This window comes from Pantherophis guttatus, chromosome 1 (genome assembly GCF_059756535.1).
Source record: "Pantherophis guttatus breed Tessera chromosome 1, ASM5975653v1, whole genome shotgun sequence".
In the NCBI taxonomy this organism is placed as follows: domain Eukaryota; kingdom Metazoa; phylum Chordata; class Lepidosauria; order Squamata; family Colubridae; genus Pantherophis; species Pantherophis guttatus.
The window spans coordinates 316,341,695-316,364,790 of NC_142063.1; the positions used below are offsets into that span (position 1 = coordinate 316,341,695).

The 23,096-nt window shown below is 44.2% G+C and overlaps 1 protein-coding gene across 1 annotated transcript in view; it reads left to right on the forward strand.

The window, feature by feature from the left end:
• The first annotated feature begins 12,748 nt into the window (after positions 1-12,748).
• Positions 12,749-23,096, forward strand: part of REL (REL proto-oncogene, NF-kB subunit) — a 58,153-nt gene continuing 47,805 nt past the window's right edge. Inside the window, exon 1 of the mRNA XM_034427315.3 lies at positions 12,749-13,027. Coding sequence (XP_034283206.1) covers positions 13,021-13,027 — 7 coding nt within the window. The 5' untranslated portion in view covers positions 12,749-13,020. The remainder of the gene's footprint in view (positions 13,028-23,096) is intronic.

Sequence of the window (23,096 nt, forward strand, 5' to 3'; positions counted from 1 at the left end):
TAAACCAATACTTTGCCTCAACTATCATTTCATATATTCAGTCATCTCTTAAGTAACTGGCATTACACTGTTGTTTGGTCTAGAAATTATTTTTGTAGGACCTGCTTCTTCTTTTCTTAACTTTTTGTGGCTTAGATCTCCATCCTGGTTTCCTTTCTGTAAGTTGTATATCAACTGCTTGATTTCCATGCTGGTCTGTAGCTTGATAAATCATCCCATTAGAATCCAAAGCCGCCTCTCTTATATTTATAGGTAATCCAACAATAGCCTCTGAAGAAGAATCCAGAAGCAGCTCATCCACAAAAGCCTCTGTAGTTTGTTGTTTTTCCGTTACCTCCAGCACCATTTGCTTAGCCTGAATTTCCATTACTTCCATCTCACCAGTAAAGGGGGCAGACCATCGAGTCAAGCCGCTGTGAGAGGGCGGTATGATTTATTCCTCCTCCCCCCTTGGACTGTGTCGACCTGGAGACGGACTTGGCCTCTGTTGTGAGAGAACAGTGGACTGGGTCTTGAATCCTTTTGTGGCTCCTGTCTTTTTATGTTCTCCCTCGGACTTTTCTGTATGGACCCTTTAGGGAACGGTCACCCCACCCCTGTGGCAAGATGTACGCAGCAGAGGAGCTTCTTGGTCTGCGAGATTCCCCCCTCTCGCAGGCTTGGCCCTCCACGTTATCGAGGGCCTACCTCGATGACGGATTTTGGAATCCCGAGAGGTGGCATGCCGCCAAGAGGGGGCTGAGGGATTTTTTAAAATTGTCTTTGTGTAAATTTTTAAGGGGTTTGGGGAGGGGGTGGGGAGGGAGGCCAGTCTGGCTGTTAATGGTGCCATAGGGAGTACGGATTCTGGGGGAAAGGGGACTGTTAGAATGCCCTCTATTGAGGGCTTCTCCATCAATACGCTGAGTGGGAGGGGCAGGTATGGCAGGAGCAGGGGGCCGCATCATGTGGTGGGGGCACGCGCTCGCTATCTCCGAGCGATTGCGTGCCCCGGTCCCCTTAGCTCTTCCCGTTCCTCAGGCTGCTTAGAGTCTCAGGGCCCGAGTTTCCAGCTGATGTTGTGTAATGCCAGGTCCGTAGTAAATAAAGCCCCCCTCATTTGTGATCTTATTCAGGAGGGGGGAGCGGACCTGGCAGGTATTACGGAGACCTAGTTGGGCCATGAGGGGGGGTTCCCCTCGTGGAGATGTGCCCATCAGGCTTCCGTGCATTTCATCAGCTGAGAGCTCAGGGCAGGGGCGGGGGGGTGGCGGTCATTATAAGAGAGGGTCTTGATCCGAGGGAGACCACTGTGCCTCAGATAGCCGGATGTGAGTCCCTTTTTGTGAAGTGGGGTCGTGGGGTGCAGATGGGTCTGTTGATTACGTGGCAACGACCCTGCCCGAACTCCTCAATGTTATAGCCGAGGTGGCGGCTGATACCCCCAGACTTCTGGTCATGGGGGATTTCAACTTGCCATCCATTGGTGAAACTTCTGAGGTAGTTTGGGAGTTCATGGCTTCCATGATGGCCATGGACCTGACCCAAGTAATTCACGGCCCTACTCACATGGGGGGACACACTCTGGACTTAGTTTTTGTCTCTGGTCAGTGGTTGAGTGGCCTTGATATAGGGGATATAGATACTGAACCCTTGTCATGGTCTGACCACTCGCTCCTTCGACTTGACTTTCTGACCGCCGCATCCCGTCGCAGGGAGGCGGAGCCGACCAGGTGGTTCTGCCCCATGCGCCTGATGGATCCTGATAGGTTCCAGATGGAGCTTGGGCCATTTCCTGAAACTCTAGCTCACGACTCGGCTGAGTGGCCACCTGGGATAGTGCGGCTGCCGGGGCTTTGGACCGGGTCGTGCCTTTGCGGCCTCTGACCTGGCGCCGAACTCACTTAGCTCCTTGGTTCTCCGAGGAGCTGAGAGAAATGAAGCGCCGGAAAAGATGCCTAGAGAGTGGATGGAGGGCCAGCCGTTCCGAATCCGACTTGACACTGGTAAGGTCTCATATTAAGACCTACCTAGTGGCGATAAAAGCGGCGAAATCTAGCTATTTTGCCGCTCTTATCGCATCATCAGATAACCGCCCAGCCGCCCTGTTCAGGGTGACCCGCTCCCTTCTCCATCTGGGAGCGCGGGAGGACCCCTTGCAGGGCCGAGCTGAGGATTTTGTACAGTATCTGGATGATAAAATAACTCAGATTCGGGAAGACTTGGCCACTGACTGGGTTAGTTCAGACGAGATGACTGAGGCAGGCCTTGAGAATGTTATCTGGGAGGAGTTCGATCCTGTGGCTCCCGAGGACGTGGACAGGATCTTGGGACGGCTGAACGCCACCACATGTTTATTGGACCCGTGTCCCTCCTGGTTGGTGCTGGCTTCCCGGGAGGTTACACGATGCTGGCTCCAGGGAATTATCAACGCTTCTTTGAGTGAGGGTGTCCTGCCGGCCGCCTTGAAAGAGGCGGTGGTGAGGCCTCTCCTCAAGAAGCCATCCCTGGATCCGGCTGTTTTGGCTAACTATCGTCCAGTCTCCAACCTTCGCTTTATTGTGAAGGTTGTTGAGAGTGTGGTGGCGCGACAGCTTCCACAGTACCTGGATGAAGCTATCTATTTGGATCCGCTCCAGTCCGGCTTCAGACCTGGGTACAGCACGGAAACGGCATTGGTCGCATTGGTGGATGATCTCTGGAGGGCTCGGGATAGGGGTTACTCCTCTATCCTGGTCCTGTTAGACCTCTCAGCGGCTTTTGATACCATCGACCATGGTATCATGTTGCGCCGGCTGGAGGGACTGGGAGTGGGGGGGCACCGTTTTGCGGTGGTTCTCCTCCTATCTCTCCGATCGGTCGCAATCCGTGTTGACAGGGGGGCAGCGGTCGACCCCGAGGCGCCTTGTTTGTGGGGTGCCACAAGGGTCGGTCCTCTCGCCCCTCCTGTTCAACATTTATGTGAAGCCGCTGGGTGAGATCATCCGTGGTTTTGGGGTGGAGTTCCATCAGTACGCTGATGATACTCAGCTGTACATCTCCACCCCAGACCATCCCAACGATGCCTTGGAAGTGATGTCCCAGTGCCTGGAGGCCGTGCGGGTCTGGATGGGGAGAAACAGGCTTCGACTCAACCCTTCCAACACCGAGTGGCTGTGGCTGCCGGCGTCCCGGTATAGCCAGCTGATGCCATCCCTGGTTATTGGGGGCGAATCATTGGCCCCCACGGAAAGGGCCCGCAACTTGGGCGTCCTCCTGGACGCACGGCTGTCTTTAGAAGGGCATATGACGGCCGTGGCCAGGGGGGCTTTTTATCAGGTTCGCCTGATACGCCAGTTGCGCCCCTTTCTGGATCGGGACTCCCTACGCACAGTCACTCAAGCACTCGTCACCTCTCGTCTGGACTATTGTAACGCTCTCTACATGGGGCTCCCCTTGGGGTACACCCGGAGGCTCCAACTGGTGCAGAATGCGGCTGCGCGGGGGATTATGGGAGCGACTGGGCGCTCCCATGTGACTCCTCTCCTGCGCGAGCTACATTTGCTTCTGGTGGACTTCCAGGTGCGCTTCAAGGTGTTGGTGATCACCTTTAAAGCGCTCCATGGCTTAGGGCCAGGGTACTTACGGGACCGCCTTCTGCCACCAATAGCCTCCCACCGGCCAGTTCGCTCCCACAGAGAGGGCCTCCTCAGGGTGCCGTCGGCTAGACAATGCCGGCTGGCGACCCCCAGGAGGAGAGCCTTCTCTGTGGTGGCACCTACCCTTTGGAACAATCTACCCCCAGAGATACGAGTGATCTCCGACCTCCGGACCTTTTGTCGGGCCCTAAAAACTCATCTCTTTCAGTTAGCCGGTCTCTCTTGATTTTATGATTTTATGGTTGGTTTTAAATTTTGATATGGATTTTAAATTGATAAATTTTAAACTATGGGCCAAATTTAATTATTTTAAATCTATTTTTTAATCGTACTTATGTATAAATGTTTTATATTTTGGCTGTTCACCGCCCTGAGTCCGAAAGGAGAAGGGCGGTATAGAAATTCGAATAATAAATAAATAAATAAATAAATAAATAAATAAATAAATAAATAAATAAATAAATAAATAAATAAATAAATTTCAATCTCTTGTTGATTTTGCTTTTCTTTATTCTCCTTGTGTGTTATACATGGAGATATTGAACCCATTTTAAGAACCTTATAGTAAAATTCTTCCGCTTTTTAAACAGTATTTAGTTGATATCTTTCTCCTTGATATCTCAATATTATTCCAACTGGAGCATCCCACCTAAATGGGATGTTTTGTTTCTTTAGCTCAGTCACCAAAAATCCAAAATCCTTTCTATCTTTTAACATCTTGGGCGGTAGCTCTTTAAATATCCAAATCTTCCTTCCATACTTTTCAAGAGTTGAGTTAAAAGACTTTTGCACAATATCATTTCTTATTTCTTTATCAGTAAAGTAAATCACCACATCTCTAGGCAGCTGCCTTTGCTTTGCCACCCAAGAGTTAACTCTGTAGGCCTTATCAATCTTGCAGATACCTCTTCAGGATTAAGCTTTAAAATCCCAGCCAGAACTTCAGCAGACATCTTCCTCAAATCCTCTCTTTTATTTTCCTGTAATCCCCTCATTCTGACCGCAAATTCCATGGACCTGTATTGCATCATTGTGTCTTCTCTTTCAATCCTTTGTTTTATATTATCTGCACTGCAAGTCTCGTGATCAGCTTCCTTTTTAGACTTTACTTCTAAGCAATTATCTTGAATATTTATCAAATCATTTTCAATTCTTTGTATTTTATTGTCCAAATTATAAATCTTTTGGTCAACTTCCTCCATTTTAGACTCTAGTTCTAAATTAGTATCTTTATCCATCTTTATAAATATTTCTGAGAAGGTTTGCATAGCTGTGACAAACTGTTGTTTTAAATTGACATATTTTTGCCGTACCAACTCTTTAATTTCCTGCCTAAATTTTCCAAGATTCTGGTTCACAATCTCATCATATCTTGCCATTTCCTCCAGAACAAATTCTTTTAAATTAAAACCATTCTTCTGAGTCTGCAAATTCAAAACTTGTTCATGTGATTTATAAATGGGGGAAGCCCCCCCCACTGCTTGTTTGTCTGGCTTTGTTAGTTTTAATGCCATCCTGCCACACAGACAGACTCTTTTTAAAAAAAAAAACTTCTCTCCAAACAATGTCAATATCAAATCTCCAAGAAGAAAGAAACATAAATTAGAAATTTTTCTTTTTTCAGTTCTAGCCAGCACTATTATTTCTACTACTTTGTAGCTTGTAAAACTATTCAGGCGGAAGGACTTTCACTTTCGGCTTTCTTCTTCTCAAGCCTCAGCTAGTCGCCATTTTAAACTTTTTTCCTTCGCTTTTAAAATCGCTTATAAAATTGTTAAAAATACTTGCAATTTAGGGTCCAGAGTCCAAGTCTCATCCTCTTTATTTGAACAATCTGTTAATTTTCGTTGAAAGGCTTGGTCCCGTCGCCTGGCTCTGCAAGAAGCAGAGTTCTCCTGAAGCCCGGAGCAGCGGCGAGGAAAAGAGGGAACCTCATCCTGCTTCGTCCCCAAGAGTAAATAAAAACTCTGGGGACTTCGCAGAGGGCTCTACCTGCCCTCGCCTGCTCTGTCTCGCATTTCCTTAAGGAAATGGAGTTTTTCGAGCCGCCTTTCAGGTGTAAAGGCGGCTCTTTACGGGCGACGGGGCTGGCGGTCTCAGAGGACCGTCTGGCGGTGACGGAAGCCAGACCGGAAGCCCAATTTCTACACTCTTTGATATCAACTTAATCTATTGTCTTTTGCAAATAATTGTTTCTTTTCATGCCATTAAACTCTTCCTTGGAGATATCTGCAAACTAAGGCGCAATAATGTCTTTTCAGTGACTACCATTTCAAGATGTGAAAGTAGAATTGACAAACCATTAAACTTAGGAGAGTGCTGAAATCCAAATTTGTTTACTACCGGTTCTGTGGGCATGGCTTGGTGGGCATGCTGTGGCTTGGTGGGTGTGGCATGGTGGGCATGGCAGGGGAAGGATAACTGCAAAATCTCCATTCCCTCCCCACTCCTGGGGGAAGGATATTGCAAAATCTCCATTCCCATCCCACCCTGGGGCCAGCTAGTTCTCCAAACTACTCAAAATTTCCACTACCGGTTCTCCAGACCCTGTCAGAACCTGCTGGATTTCACCCCTGAGTTAGGACTAACCTAAGAGTCATTGACTTCTATGAGTCTATTCTACAAGTGAAAAAAATCTGGATTCAATTCAATGAGACATTCAAAATATTTTCTAATCTGCCTATAGCATGCTCCACCAACTGACAGTTCCCATATTTTGCTTCTTTGTTCCCCCCAGCATCTTCCAAATGTTAAAAAAAAACAGAGGGTAGGTTTTTTAGAAGCTCACATTACCGACATTGCTATTACATCATAAATTTCTGCCCTGTTTATATTACTCAGAAGGTGCTCTGAGGAGGACTTTTCATCATACTCCTCACCACCATGCCTTATTGTCCTGTTTTTGTGCCTAGCTTTCATTTCCATCTGCTAAAACCAAGGCTTGAGAATTGACATGCAGTCAATCTTCTTTTACTCACTCCATAGATGTTACATTCATATAGCTTCTAACATTCTAAAATTTGCATATGCATAATTATTTCAAATCATTTTCCTTCATTTGAAGGAAGGTTCTGAAGGAACTGGCAGACGAGATCTCAGAACCACTGAACTATATCTTTCAAAGATCCTGGATCATAGGAAAACTGACAGAGGATTGGAAGAGAACTGATATAGTTCCCATCTTCAAAAAAGGAAAAAAAATAGATCCAGGAAACTACAGACCTATCAGTCTGACCTAAATACCAGGGAAGATTCTGGAAAAAATAATCAAACAATGAATCACCGAACACCTAGAAGAAAACCAAGTAATAACAAAAAGCCAACATGGGTTTGTCAAAAACAGATCATGTCAGACTAATCTTATTGCATTCTTTGACAAAGTGACAAAATTAGTGGATCAGAGGAATGCTGTCAATATAATTTACTTGGACTTCAGTAAGGCATTTGACAAATTAGACCATAACCTACTACTAGATAAAGTAGAAAAATGTGGGTTAGACAGCATCACCACCAAATAAATTCGTAACTGGCTGACCAAACACATTCAACATGTAGTCCTCAATGGAACTGCATCTACATGGAGGGAAGTATGCAGTGGAGTACCCCAGGGCTCTGTTTTAGGCCCAGTGCTCTTCAACATCTTCATCAATGATTTGGACGAGGGGATAGATGGGGAACTCATCAAATTTGCAGATGACACCAAGCTGGCAGGAATAGCCAACACTCCAGAAGATAAGCTCAAGATAAAGAAGGATCTTGACAGATTTGAACATTGGGCGCTATCTAACAAAATAAAATTCAACAGTGAAAATGCAAGGTTCTACATTTAGAGAAGAAAAACAAAATGCACAGGTACCGTATATGTGGTACCTTGCTCAATAGTAGTAACTGTGAGAGAGATCTTGAAATCCTAGTGGACAACCATTTAGATATGAGCCAGCAGTGTGCAGCAGCTGCCAAAAAAGCCAACACAGTTCTGGGCTGCATAAACAGAGGAATAGAATCAAGATCATGTGAAGTGTTAATACCACTTTATAATGCCTTGGTAAGGCCACACTTGGAATATTGCATCCAGTTTTGGTTGCCACGATGTAAAAAAGATGTTGAGACTCTAGAAAGAGTGCAGAGAAGAGCAACAAAGATGATTAGGGGACTGGAGGCTAAAACATATGAAGAATGGTTACAGGAACTGGGTATGTCTATTTGATGAAGAGAAGGACTAGGGGAGACATGATAGCAGTGTTCCAATATCTCAGGGGTTGCCACAAAGAAGAAGGAGTCAAACTATTCTTCAAAGCACCTGAGGGTAGGACAGGAAACAATGGATGGAAACCAATCAAGGAGAGAAGCAATTTAGAACTAAGGAGAAATTTCCTGACAGAATAATTAATAAATGGAACAACTTGCCGACAGAAATTGTGAATGCCCCAACACTGGAAATTTTTAAGAAGATATTGGATAACCATTTGTCTGAAGTGGTGTAGGAATACATCAGGAGGGTCCACAAAATATTAAAATCAAAGCTGAATGCTGGAAACATAATTAAAGCCATTAATACATGGGCAGTTCCAGTGATACACTACTCAGCTGGAATCATCAACTGGACTTTGGCTGAACTGGAAAACTTGGACCGGAAAACGCGCAAACTTTTGAATACATACCACGCTTTACATCCATGAAGTGACATCGACAGGTTGTATCTGCCAATAAAAATAGGGGGCAGAGGACTATTGCAAATCCATCAAACTGTAGAAGAAGAAAAGCGAAGTTTGAATGATTATGTGAACAGAAAAATTGCTGCAGGCTGTGAAAATGGAGAACATTATAAAAACAACAGAAATAAAGGCAGACGATAAGGAAAAACAGCTGGATGAAAGATTAAATAGATGGAAAACCAAAGCTTTGCATGGACAGCACTTGAAAAACATTGAAGGAAAATGTGATGACAACTTTACATGGGCATGGCTTAAAATGGGAACCATCAAGAAAGAAACAGAAGGTTTAATACTCGCTGCTCAAGAACAAGCACTACAAACTAATGTCATGAAAGCAAAGATACAAAAATCCACCGACAATCCAAACTGCCAACTTTGCAACCAACTCAAAGAAGGGATTCCCATTTAGCTGACCCCTCTTACCTGGAGTAAGATTTAAATATAAATCTATATTTTATCAAAGCTTTAAAATTTTTAAAATATTAAATTAATAATGACTCCTTTTCTAGTTCCTGCATTTCTGACACAAGATGAGATGAGGTCTTTCCCAAAGGAAAGAAGTGTTGTGACCTGTTGTATACTGAAGAAAGAAGAGACAGATTATTATATAATATGAAATAAATGGTATGAATGGCTTGAATCGAGAAATAAAGAATAATAATCACAGGGAAGAAATTAGAAGTATAAAATATCTATATAACAAGTATATAGAAATGTATAAAATTAAGGATATAATTAAAAGCATAAAATATGTATATAACAAATATATAGAAATGTATAAAATTAAGTTTATTAATGTTAGAATATATAATGTAACCAAAGAAAAAGGGACAATGGGAAAAAATGAAGAGGTATGGGAGGAAAGATATAATAACGGAAAGAAGACCATGACGAAACAATGTTTAAAAAAGAAGAGATATTTATATGTTGTATGTTATGTGATTGTCATACTGTGTTATAATCAAATTTAAAAAAATTTTAAAAAAAGAAGAAGAAAGAGGAAAGATCATTCCAAAGAGATGGGCAACATGCTGGTTGGGGAATTCTGGGAGTTGAAGTCCATACATCTTAAAGTTGCCAAGTTTGAAAAACACTGCTTAGAACTAAGGAGAAATTTCCTGACAGTGTGAACAGCTTGCCTTCAGAAATTGTGGGTGCTTCATCATTTGGTTTTTTTTTAAAAGACTGGACAGCCATTTGTCTGAAAAGGTATAGAGTCTCCTGCTTGAACAGTGGGTTGGACTAGAAGACCTCCAAGATCCCCTCAAACTCTGTTATTCTGTTAGATGGTGGTTACTAGTTACTTATAACATTGTAAGACACCCACCCACCCTTTAAAAGCTGTCTTGAACTCTCAAAGGAAAGGCAGAATGTAAAGACAAAAAAATAAATCAAAGCAAAAGTGAGCACTCATTGCACCCATGTAACACCCCTCCTGCGCGAGCTGCACTGGCTCCCAGTGGTCTTCCGGGTGCAATTCAAGGTGTTGGTTACCACCTTTAAAGCGCTCCATGGCATAGGATCAGGGTATTTACGGGACCGCCTTCTGCCACCAATAGCCTCCCACCGACTAGTTCGCTCCCACAGAGAGGGACTCCTCAGGGTGCCGTCGGCCAAATTATGCCGGCTGGTGACACCCAGGAGGAGAGCCTTCTCTGTGGGAGCTCCTGCCCTTTGGAACTAACTTCCCCCGGAAATACGTACAATCTCTGACCTCCGGGTTTTTCGCTGTGCCCTCAAGATCCTACTGTTCCGACAGGCAGGGCTGTCTATTTAAGTGGTTTTAAATTGGAGTTTTAACTTGGGGTTTTAAATTTTGGCCGAAACTTTTTAATTGATTTTAATTACTTTTTAATGATGATGTCTGTATATTTATGTTTTTAAATTGGTTGTACACCACCCCGAGTCCTTCGGGAGAAGGGTGGTATATAAATAAAATTAATATAACATAACATAATATTAAAAAAAAAAAAACATGTCAGCGGGCAGAAATGAAAAGAAGTTTGTTCATAATAAAAACAAAATGACAGATAATCTTTGCCATCAATCATATGGAGAACAGGGGGTGAGGCAAATATAACTATCAAAGAAATGAGACCCAGAGCACAGGTTTGAGAAAGACTGACCTATAATAATAAATTATAATATAAGTATGCAGAGATCTCCATTCTATAATTATATATCATAATCATATCCACAATTTAATCTTAGTAATTGGGAAGCAGAACTTCTGAATAATTCATCAATTTTTTATTATTGTCTTGGGAATAAAGACTAGATAAAGTAGAAAAATGTGAGTTAGACAGCATCACCACCAGATGGATTCGTAACTGGCTGACCAACTACACTCAACGTGTAGTCCTCAATGGAACTTCATCTACATGGAGGGAAGTATGCAGTTGAGTATCCCAGGGCTCTGTTTTAGGCCCAGTACTCTTCAACATCTTCATCAATGACTTGGACAAGGAACTCATCTAATTTGAAGATGACATCAAGCTGGCAGGAATAGCTAACTCTCCAGAAGAGAGGCTTAAAATACAGAAGGATCTTGACAGACTTGAACATTGGGTGCTCTCTAACAAAATGAAATTCAATGGTGAAAAAAATAAGGTTCTATATTTAGGGAAGAAAAACAAAATGCACAGGTACCGTATATGTGGTACCTTGCTCAATAGTAGTAACTGTGAGAGAGATCTTGGAATCCTAGTGGATAACCATTTAAATATGAGCCAGCAGTGTGCAGCAGCTGCCAAAAAAGCCAACACAGTTCTGGGCTGCATAAACAGAGGGATAGAATCAAGATCACGTGAAGTGTTAATACCACTTTGTAATGCCTTGGTAAGGCCACACTTGGAATACTGCATTCAGATTTGGTCGCCACGATGTAAAAAAGATGTGGAGACTCTAGAAAGTGTGCAGAGAAGAGCAACAAAGATGATTAGGGGACTGGAGGCTAAAACATATGAAGAACGGTTACAGGAATTGGATATGTCTAGTTTAATGAAAAGAAGGACTAGGGATGACATGATAGCAGTGTTCTGATAGCTCAGGGGCTGCCACAAAGAAAGAGGGAGTTGAGTTATTCTCCAAAGCACCTGAGGGTAGGACAAGAAGCAATGGGTGGAAACTAACAAGGAGAGAAGCAACTTAGAACTAAGGAGAAATTTCCTGACAGTTAGAACAATTAATCAGTGGAACAACTTGCCTCCAGAAGTTGTGAATGCTCCAACACTGGAAGTTTTTAAGAAGATGTTGGATAACCATTTGTCTGAAGTGGTGTAGGTTTCCTGCCTAAGCAAGGGGTTGGATTAGAAGACCTCCAACGTCCGTCCCAACACTATTATTCTATTCTATTCTATTCTATTCTATTCTATTCTATTCTATTCTATTCTATTCTATTCTATTCTATTCTATTCTATTCTATTCATCCTTCAGTTTCTTGCCAAACTCCTGACCAAGTAGAAGTTCAAAAAGTAGCAGTAAGGTATTTTTATAAGATGATGTATCGTTGGTATTTAATACCTTATAAATTTCAAAGTTGGATAGTGGTGTGTTAAATACATGGTGGAAATGTAATTGGTCCAAAGGTACCGATTTTTATTACCTTTGGAGGACATGTAAGAAAGTCAAGAATTATTGAGATCAGATAAGTGCTTTAATTTAGGGAATTTTTAAAACAAGTGTACAATTGAAACCGGAGATTTTTCTTTTAGGTTTGATGGATAAGCAGCTTGAGAAAAAACATGGGACTTTGTATCTATGTATGATAACAGCAAGATGTCTCTATTGTGAAGTTAATGGAATTGGCTGAGATGACAAAACTAACTACTTTGATTAAAGTAGTTAGTTTTGTTTCTATATGATGTTCACTTAAAGAAATGATTTTTTAATTTTAGGATTTGACAATTAACTGGTTATGATTATAGAAATACTGTGCACTATTGAATTTTAGGACAAATATTTGTATTAACCAAAATTGGAAATTATTTTCTTATTTTTTCCTTTATTTCTTGCAGTCTCCCCTTTTTTCCTTTACAATTCTTTTTTTTAATATATTCTATGTTTTATTTAAAAAAATTAAAAGTATATACAATGAAAAAAAAAACCAGTAGCAGTAAGGTTTCCTTTTAACCAGGTCTGACCAAGTCAATGTTGGGCAACATGTGCCCCTTCTCAAGGAAAAGGGGCACATGTTGCCCTTTCTTTTTAAGAGGGAGGCTCAAAAGGTGAGAAGTGAGCAAAGCGAAGATCACTGACCACAGCTCAGTGGGTTTGAGCGCGAATTGCAGTGAGGCAACCCCCGTCACCCACGAAAAGGAGAGGCGCGCAGGGCGCGATCTGGCGATTGGCCTAACCTCACCCGTCGATACAGCTCAGCCTCCTCACGTTAAGCTTTTGCAGCCCCAACGTTAAGTCACAGGTAGGCTTGGAAACCGAGGAGGCGGGAGGCGGTCCCTCCTTTGAGAAAGTTATAGGACTAGGTGGTGATTGTTTCACTCAGAGGCATTGGGGAAGTGTCTTGCCTACGTCTCGGGAAATTCCCTGACGCAGTAAGCGCACAGAGAGGAAGACCCTAGTTGCCGGACCCAGACAAGCAGTGCTCAGACGCGGAACAGGCAAGACGGAGGCTGCCGTCTGAACCCGAAGCAACTCCGCAGACGCCAGCCTCAGCGGGAAAAGGTCCCACCATGGCCGGTAAGGGCTCGGGTGGCGCGGTCGGGCTCTCTCGGATCGAGGTCAGCAAGGCGGTCCTGCGCCGCTTGCTGGGCGCTATTGGCTGGAAAGAGGGCAGAAATCGAGGCACAGAGGCCTCACGAAGGCTGTTCCTATACTAACAGTCCCTCGGCATTCACTTTGGTTTGAGTCCCTGGGGCCAAAGAAAGTATTTTCTTTCTGGGTAGTTGGACAGAAAAACCACATCTGGAGAGAAAGCTTGCTTATAAAATACAAGGATTATAGGGTATTGACAAATGCTTTGCTTACTTCTTGATCCTTTCCCTTTTTTGCAGGCTAGGGGACCTGATGGTGGATAGTTAGATTAATCGTTTGAATGTTTTCCTGGTGTGAAAGTAGCCGGAGAAAACTTTTAATGGTGCGAGGCCAGGTTTTGTAAACCACTCAATGCAGGCAAAATAAAATCAAAATTACAAAGAGAAAATCCTCCGATGGGCTGCTCAATGTTGGGGGTGACTCATGGGTTAAAAAGAAATCCCCACACCCATGTCTCCCGTTCCTCGTTTTTTTTAATCTTTATTTTTTCTTAATTTTTAAATGTTTTGTATTACCTTTTAATCTTTGTATTATGCTGCTATTGAGGGGCAGCATCTTAATTAGTTAACTCAGTGTTTCTCAACCTTGGTAGCTTGAAGATGGGTGGACTTCAACTCCCAGAATCCCCCAGCCAGCAACGCTGGCTGGGGGATTCTGGGAGTTGAAGTCCACCCATCTTCAAGCTACCAAGGTTGAGAAACCCTGAGTTAATTAGAGGACCTCTAGGTAGCCATTTGAATCTTGCTCTGAAGAGCAATAAGGTGCCTTAGATACGTACCTGCTATTTTCATTTTGCCCTTTATAGGTTCTTTCAACTGAAAATGTTACTTTCAGCTGCTTGGAAAAAGAATAGGATACAGATATACAGTAATTGATGAAATACTAGAATCAGTATAGCACTGATTAAGTCAGTTGATATTTGCTATCTGAGAAGGACCCATACTATTTTGTAGCAGTGAAAGAGAGAGCCTTGGGGCGCCTTCAGATCTATTATAGCAAAATTGTATTTTGTCAAAAGCTGGTCTTTTAAGTCTCACAAAGTCTTTTTGTTTTGATATTTAGATTGTTAGAGCACTTCAGGTTTATGAGGTTTTATGTCTCCACTATAATAGGTAATTTTGAGGCATTAAAGTCATTTTCTTACTGACAGCTTCCACTTTTCTGAATAAGAACAGCTTTGAACAAACTTGCTTAAATAACTATGTAAAAATGAGGTAGAGAGGAATTGGAAAGACACAGACACTATCCTAATTCATAATTAATGTAGTTTTTTTTTAAAAAAAGAATTATATTGAGTATTTATTGATCTACCACTTACTGTCATTCAACTGTGGAACTTGCTGAATGCTGTTTTGCTGCATTGGTCTATTGGTACTGAAATCTGAACTGGTGCCTCCAAAGAATGGAGGTTCCGGGTAATTACTGCTTGATTTCAGCTGTTGCCCTTTTGAATTCCCTCTTTTATCTGCAAGATAGCCTAAGATATGAAGGGAAGAGGCAGTGAAGATTGGGAAAGTAGACAAAATTCATCTCAATTTTGTATGTTTGTTCAAATACCCATCCCTGATTCCAAGTTGATTTATTTCCACATAAGCACTGTAACGATTTCTTTCTAAACAGAGGTAAAAATTGCACAGCAGATTTCCATCTAAATGTCTAATGAAGAGCCGTAGCTAGGCTTCATTTTGTTTCTAAGAGGTGAACTGTGCCTAAGTTTGTTAAAATCAAAATCTTTCATTGAATCCTTATAATATTTTTTGCTGAAAGCAACTATTAATGACATATTTTGAAACTGTGTTTTTTAACATTATTAACATCAAATTTTCTTTATCTGCTATTGCTGGCTTCAAAGTTATTTGAAAGTTACAAAATAGTTTATAATTATTCTATATATTATGGTTGATCATTAGAATTTAGGCATGTTATCAGTTATTACATTCTAAATTATTAAAATGTAGGTGTGATGTGTAGTACAGTACCATTTTCACTAATAAGTAGAAGTTGGTGGAAGAGAAATATAACATTATTCAAAAACTTTTACCTCTTACAATTGTGAATGTATAATATAATATTTTGCATATGAAAGATACAGTATACAGTATTTCATTCTATATGATTTGACACATAAAAAAATCTACATTTAAGCCTTGCATCTTTTTCATCATTGCATTCAAAATTTCACATAGTACAGAAATATCTTAAATTTCTGTTGCCAGTGTCATTTTGTGAGATTATTTGTATAGTGAAATATTGATTCCAAGTCCTTTTGGTTTTGATATGAAATAATAACTTCAAGGATATTATAAAATGTACCACACTGAGAAAATTCATACTGTTATTATTTCTGCTTAATATACAATATACATATGAATGAACCTTTCACTTACACACTTTTACTTCTCTCTTTTCTTGAGCAAACAAAAAACAAGGAAGTCTTCAGTTAAATACAGTTTCCTGTTTTGTCCAAGCTGGTGACACAATTTTCTTTATTTAAATATTTAATATTTGTTCTCTCAATGGATATCAGGGCAACATGTAATCAATAAAACAGTGCAATGATTTACTAATACTCTTTAAATATAATCAAAAGAGTGGTCAAATTTCCCTATCTTCACTTGATGTTGAAATTAAATTACTGGCACCATCCATATATTGAGCATTTTCAATTATATTTGTTGAAAGACAGAACTTGTAGATGCAACTTGTAGATGCAACATCTAAGTGACAAAATAAATTTTAAAATATAGAAGAAAGGAAAAAACTGCTGTATTTTTTCTTGCATTCTCTGAACTTACATATGTGGACATTTCAAATGAAAAAACCAGAAAGGAGAGAAAGATTATATCATTTTACATAAGGTACTAAGCTTTCTCTCTGTATACAACACTAGCGGGCCTTATTCAAGATGACAATGAAGATGCTTACCGTAAGGAGGTAGAGGGTTTAGTGAAGTGGTGTGACAAAAATAGCCTCATTTTAAATGTAAGAAAAACTAAAGAGATCGTTGTCGATTTCAGAAAAGGCAGGCACAGCCACACACCTCTATGTATTAATGAGTCACCTGTGGTGGTGGTTAGCAGCATCAAGTTTCTGGGTGTACAGCTAACGAGTAGGCTAGCTTGGTCACTCAACAATGAGACACTGGTGAAGTGGACACAGCAGCGCCTGCTTTTTCTGTGTCACATGAGAAAAGATTCTTCCCCTGTCCTTACCACTTTCTATAGAGGGACAATCGTGAGTATCCTGTCGTATTGCATTACTGTCTGGTTTGGAAGCATTGCTGCTTCCGACAGGAAGGCAGTGCAGAGAGTGATGAGGATGGCAGAAAAGATCATTTGTTGATCACTTCCTTCTATCCAGGACATAGCATATAAGCGATGCTTGACCAGGGTCCACAGGATTGTCTGGGATGCTACATATCCTCTTCACAACCTGTTTTCCTTGTTATCTTCTGGGAGGAGGTTTCATGGTATCCAAAGCAGAACATCTAGATTCAGTCACAGTTTTGTTCCATATAGCATCAATCTTGTGAACTCTCAAGTTTCCTCTTTCCACTACGTATCAAAATAGATATATATGTGTGTGTATGTATGTATGTGTGTGTATATATATATATATATATATATATCACTATCCATTTTGAATATGTGTCTGTGTGTGTCTGTGTATGATGCATGTATTTATGTATGTATATAGCATGTGCATATGTGTGATCTATATGTGTGTTTGGGTAAATATACACTTTTATTGAGAGCAGGCAACAGAATTTCATTTTTAATGTGGGCCCATGTTCTCATAGTAAAAAAAAATGACAATAAAGTTATCTTATATGTAGAGCATCATAGATTTCCCTGGGCAAAGGCAATGCATGAAAAGAAATGGGACCTTCTAGGCCTGAGATTACGGGCTAGGGATCTGTTGGTTTGAGGAATGAAAGGAAAGCCTCACTGAAGGCAATAAACTATTGAGGTAACTGCAGACTAATGTCAATAAAGAGAAAAGACTCACTGGCATGTAAAGAAACAACAAAACATCTGACTTCTTTTGTGGCGAGCAGGTGCCTTTTGGATAGCCTAGTCATGCCTTCCTTATATATATCAAGACTTCCTGGAAGCCAGAGGTACAATTTCCTTTCAAGGAGAAGCTGTACAACTGAATTAATTTTAATCCCAGGTGTACCTTCTGTCCTAAGCAGCTGCATTCCTTTTCTCCTGCCTTTTATACATTTTTAAATTTAGTCTATTTTTATTCAGACTTTTCTATGGGAGCTCAGAGAACTATATGGGGATCAGATTTTGCCCATAACAACCATATGAGGTAGGTAGGGTTGAGTGACAGTGGCTGGCCTTAAATCACTAATTGAGCTCTGTGATCAGCATAGTGAACATGGCACTATGTAATATGGATACTGAGAGTCTTAGGCTTGGTTGACACTTTGCATTAAGCCATCTTTTTATCAAAATTAGAGATGGGGAGGAAAAGAACTACAACAAATACATAAGAAGCATATACAAAAGACAAATAACATGAGTATTCTTTAGGTTAGTTATTCTCAGTATATAGTCAATGAAGCAGTGATATTTGGTGAGAATCTGTAGAGGGCTTGTAGTTCATGTGTTAAATAAAAATAGTTATATATACATGTTGAATAATCACGGAAATATCACAGGATGGCCAAATCTTTTTTTAAACATTGTTTCACACTTTTTTCTCATGAAAGTCTCAAGGAATTTTAATGACAGTGTGAGTTTATGACCATTCTTAATTGCTTGTTTGTTGTTTATTTGTTTAACTTTAATATCTTGAGGAAACTATTTGGGAGGGTTTATATGTATAATGGCATCCATAGACTCCCGTTTATGAAGCTAACTGCAGAAGCTTTCCCTCACAATGTAATAATATGCATAAAGAAATAACTTACTCTAAAGCAGGGGTGCACTATCCGCAATATCTCAGAGGTTAAGAAGTTTAAATTTCTGAAGTTTGGCATCAAAATAGTTATTTTGGGTGGAATAATTTCCTTCTTTCTTTCCCCTCTGTGTTTTTGGGGAAAATATCCTAGCTCAACCAATGGCATCATTAGCTATATTCCCATTAAAGGTAACTCATCCTGCTTCTAAATAGAGGTAGTCCTCGACTTACAACCACAATTGAGCCCAACATTTCTGTTGTTAAGTGAAGCATTTGTTAAATGAGTTTTGCCCCGTTTTACAACTTTTCTTGCCACAGTTGTTAAGTGAAACACTGAAGTTGTTAGTAACACTCAGACTTCCCCATTGACTTTGCTTGTCAGAACATCACAGAAGGTGATCCTGTGACACCCCACCCCCCCAGAATATTGCAGCTGTCATAAATATGAGTCTGTTCCCAAGCATCTGATTTTTGATCATGTGACTATGGGGATGCTGAAAAATGGTTCCATTGTAAATTGGTCACTAAATGAACTGTTGTAAACTGAGGACTACCTGTAGTCTTGAACTGGCTTGGGTAAAGCAAGAATTATGTGTGCAGTAAATGATGAATTTTCATAGGAATCTTGTAGAATAAAAGTTCGAATCTATGCTGGCTTAGGCTATAGTTATGAAGCCAGTTTTATATGCATAAAGCCAGGAGTTAGGAGGGGTTCCTTTTTCTTTTTAAATGTATTACATCCACACCACTAAAAATAATTCTTCTGCGCATGCCCCAAGATGGCGCTCTGGCGCTGAGTCTCGGCTTCTTGGGGGCGATGCCTCGGCTTGGGGGGCTCAGGGGGGTCATTTCGAACATCTATGACCCCCCGCCCGGACGAAGCAGCATCTGAGGAGCCCGTTGGAAGCTTTGTCGGCTCCCCGGACCATCCCAGCGCTGAGGGGGATGATGTCAGGACGGCGGTGGGTGACGGCGGTCTGCGGCCTGCAGGGGAGCGGCACCGGCGGCGGCGGTCGCGGGCGGTCATGGCGGCGGCGGCGGCAGCTCCTGGACGACGTCGGCGTTGTGAGGCCCCTACGGAGGTTCCCCACGCCCCTGGATGCCTCGAGGTGGATCTTTGGAGGCAGGGGGCGGCTGGGGACGTCCGTGGGGGGGCCGATGGCGACGATGGCGATGGGGACTGCGGAGGCCGCGGCGGTGGTCGTGACGGGGGCGCCTAAGGTTGGGGCGGCTCCCAAGGGCCTAAAGACTTCCAAACAGACGGCCCAGGACTCTTCAGCAGCGGTTTTAGGTCTGATTTTGGGGTGACTGGAGAGTATATGACCCTTGAGGGAAGGGTTACCCCCAGGGAGACCCAGAGCCCCCCCCCCAGGGTGAGCTGGATGGGGGGGGACGAAATTGGGGAGCTTTACCCTCTAGAATGGAAGGTTGAGGGTTATTGGGGCTGGAAAATGACTACAAACTTATGCGGTTTGAATCCCCCCCCTCCTTCCTTCAGACTGAGCTTTGGCCTATTGGCCTACTACGATCATAGCTTCCCATCCATCTTGGCCTGCTGAACTACTCCTAATTTTTTCCCATTTCCATCTGGCCTGTCTGGATTCCCTACCATGTAGAACTTTTCTGACGAACATTTACGAACTTAAACCTCCTTTGAGCTGGATATTGGATTCCCTGATGCTGCTAATCCCAGGAGGGATACTGGTTCTATGGACATGGGGCCGAGGAGGCGGAATATGGCTATCCTCACCCTTGAGCTTTCTATCAAAGTCCCCATGGATTGGCCTGGTGAGAGACGGCCACCCTGGAAACTTTCGGGGTCGAATGATATGCACCTCCTTAGCCACTGTCGTGAGAGGACAGTGGAGCTTGGCAGCCTGACCATGGACTGGAATTTTCCCTACGCTTATAACATCAGTGGTCCCCCACCCTTGGACTGTTTCCCCTTGATAGCTATATGTATTCGGTGTCGGAACTCCTCGCCCTGCGAGATTCTCCCCTCTCGCAGATTTGGCCCCCCACATTATCGAGGGCCTATCTCGATGACGGACTTTGGAGTCCGGAGAGATGGCATGGAGCAAGGAAGAATTTATGGGGCTTTTTAGGGAAATTTTTAAAGATTTTAAGGGGTTCTGGGGGAGGGGGTTGTAATTATTCTTTTAAAGATATTGGGAAGACGACTAAGGCGGATTGGGGGGGAAATCCACCAGGGTCAGAGCCGTGCCCGGCACAGGGTAACGATCCGGGGGGCACCGGACGAGGGATTGGGAAAGGGATGGGGGACGATATCTATGAGGGCTGTACCATCGGCACGGTGAATGGGAGGGGCAGATATGGCGGGAGCAGGGGACCACATCAGGTGCTGGGGGCTCGCACTTGCTGTCTGAGAGCAATTGCTTGCCCCGGTCCCCAAGGCTCTGCTCGGATACTAGGTGGCTTAGATACTCAGGAGCTGGGCCTTCGGCTGATGCTGTGCAATGCCAGGTCCGTGGTCAATAAGGCCCCCCTCATTCACGATCTTATACAAGAGGGAGGAGCGGACCTGGCGGGTATTACGGAGACCTGGTTGGGCCCGGAGGGTGGCGTCCCTCTGGTTGAAATGTGCCCACCAGGCTTCAGAGCATTCCATCAGCCGAGGGCTCAGGGGAGGGGCGGGGGGGTGGCGGTTATTATTAACGAGGATCTGGGTCCGAGGGAGACCACTGTGCCTCAGATAGCCGGATGTGAGTCCCTCCTTGTGAGGTGGGGCCGTGGGGTTCAGATGGGCTTGTTGCTTACGTACCTGGCTCCCTGCCGCGTGGCAACAGCCCTACCTGAGCTACTCGACGTGATAGCCACGGTGGCAGTAGATACACCCAGGCTTTTAGTCATGGGTGATTTCAACTTGCCATCCGTCGGTGAAACGTCTGAGGTGGCTCGGGAGTTCATGGCTTCCATGACGGCCATGGACCTGACCCAGTTAGTTCATGGCCCTACTCACAGGGGAGGTCACACTCTGGATCTGATTTTTGTCTCTGGCCAGTGGTTGAGTGGTCTTGTTATAGGGGATATAGACATGGAACCCTTGTCATGGTCTGACCACTCACTCCTTCGCCTAGATCTTCGAACCGCGACCCCTCGCCGCAGGGAGGTGGATCCAATTAGATGGATCCGCCCCAGGCGCCTGATGGATCCTGATAGGTTCCAGACGGAGCTTGGGCCATTTCCTGAGGATCTAGCACATGACTCGGCCGAGGACCTGGTAGCCGCCTGGGATCGGGCGGCTGGTGGGGCCTTGGACCGAGTTGTGCCTTTGCGGCCTCTGACCCGATGCCGATCCCGTGCGGCTCCTTGGTTTACTGAGGAGCTGAGGGAAATGAAGCGCCGGAAAAGACGCCTGGAGAGCGGTTGGAGGGCCAGTCTCGCTGAATCTGATCGAACACTGGTAAGGTCGCATATTAAGGCCTACCTAGTGGCGATAGAGACGGCAAAGTCTAACTACTTTTCCGCCTCTATTGCGTCATCAGGGAATCGTCCGGCTGCCCTGTTTAGGGTGACCCGCGCCCTGCTCCATCCAGGAGTGCGGGAGGATCCCTTAGAAGGCAGGGCGGAGGATTTCGGACAATACCTGTATGACAAAATCGCCCAGATCCGGGGGGATTTGGACTCTGACTGGGTAGATCAGGGCAGGGTGACGAGGAATAGTCTTGAGAATGTTATCTGGGAGGAGTTTGATGCTGTGACTCCTGATGATGTGGACAGGATTTTGGGGAGACTTAGTGCGGCCACATGTTTACTGGACCCGTGTCCCTCCTGGTTGGTACTGGCTTCCCGGGAGGTTACACGAGGCTGGCTCCAGGGTGTTATCAACGCTTCGTTGAGTGAGGGTTACTTCCCCACCGCCTTGAAAGAGGCGGTGGTGAGGCCTCTCCTCAAGAAGCCGTCCCTGGATCCGGCAATATTGGCCAACTATCGTCCTGTCTCCAACCTTCGCTTTATGGCGAAGGTTGTTGAGAGTGTGGTCGCACGACAGTTTCCGCAATTCCTGGAGGAAACATCTTATCTAGATCCGTTCCAGTCGGGTTTCAGGTCTGGGCACAGCACAGAAACGGCATTGGTCGCGTTGGTTGATGATCTCTGGAGGGCTCGGGACAGGGGTTGTTCCTCTGTTCTGGTCCTGTTAGACCTCTCAGCGGCTTTTGATACCATCGACCATGGTATCATGCTGCACCGGCTGGAAGAGTTGGGGGTGGGAGGCACCGTGTTGCGGTGGTTCTCCTCCTTTCTCTCCGACCGGTCGCAGTTTGTGTTGGCAGGGGGGCAGAGGTCGACCTCGAGGCCTCTCATTTGTGGAGTGCCGCAGGGATCGGTCCTCTCGCCCCTTCTGTTCAACATTTATGTGAAGCCGCTGGGTGAGATCATCCGTGGCTTTGGGGTGAGATACCACCAGTACGCTGATGACACCCAGCTGTACATCTCCACCCCAGGCCACCCCAACGATGCCCTTGAAGTGATGTCCCAGTGCCTGGAGGCTGTACGGGTCTGGATGGGGAGGAACAGGCTCAAGCTCAACCCTTCCAAGACTGAGTGGCTGTGGCTCCCGGCATCCCGATATAGTCAGTTGACTCCATCACTGACTATTGGGGGCGAGTCATTGGCCCCCACAGAGAGGGCTCGCAATCTGGGAGTCCTCCTGGATATGCAGCTGTCCTTGGAGGAACATCTGACGGCTGTAACCAGGGGGACCTTTTGTCAGGTTCGCCTGATTCGCCAGTTGCGGCCCTTTCTTGATCGGGATTCCCTGTGCACAGTCACTCATGCCCTCGTCACCTCTCGCCTTGACTACTGCAACGCTCTCTACATGGGGCTCCCCTTGAGGAGCACCCGGAGGCTCCAACTGGTCCAGAACGCAGCAGCGCGGGTAGTGACGGGAGCAGCATGGCGCTCCCATGTAACACCGCTCCTGCGCGAGCTGCACTGGCTCCCAGTTGTCTTCCGGGTGCGCTTCAAGGTGTTGGTTATCACCTTTAAAGCGCTCCATGGCATAGGGCCTAGCTATCTGCGAGACCGCCTGCTGCTACCGACGACCTCCCAGCGACCCGTG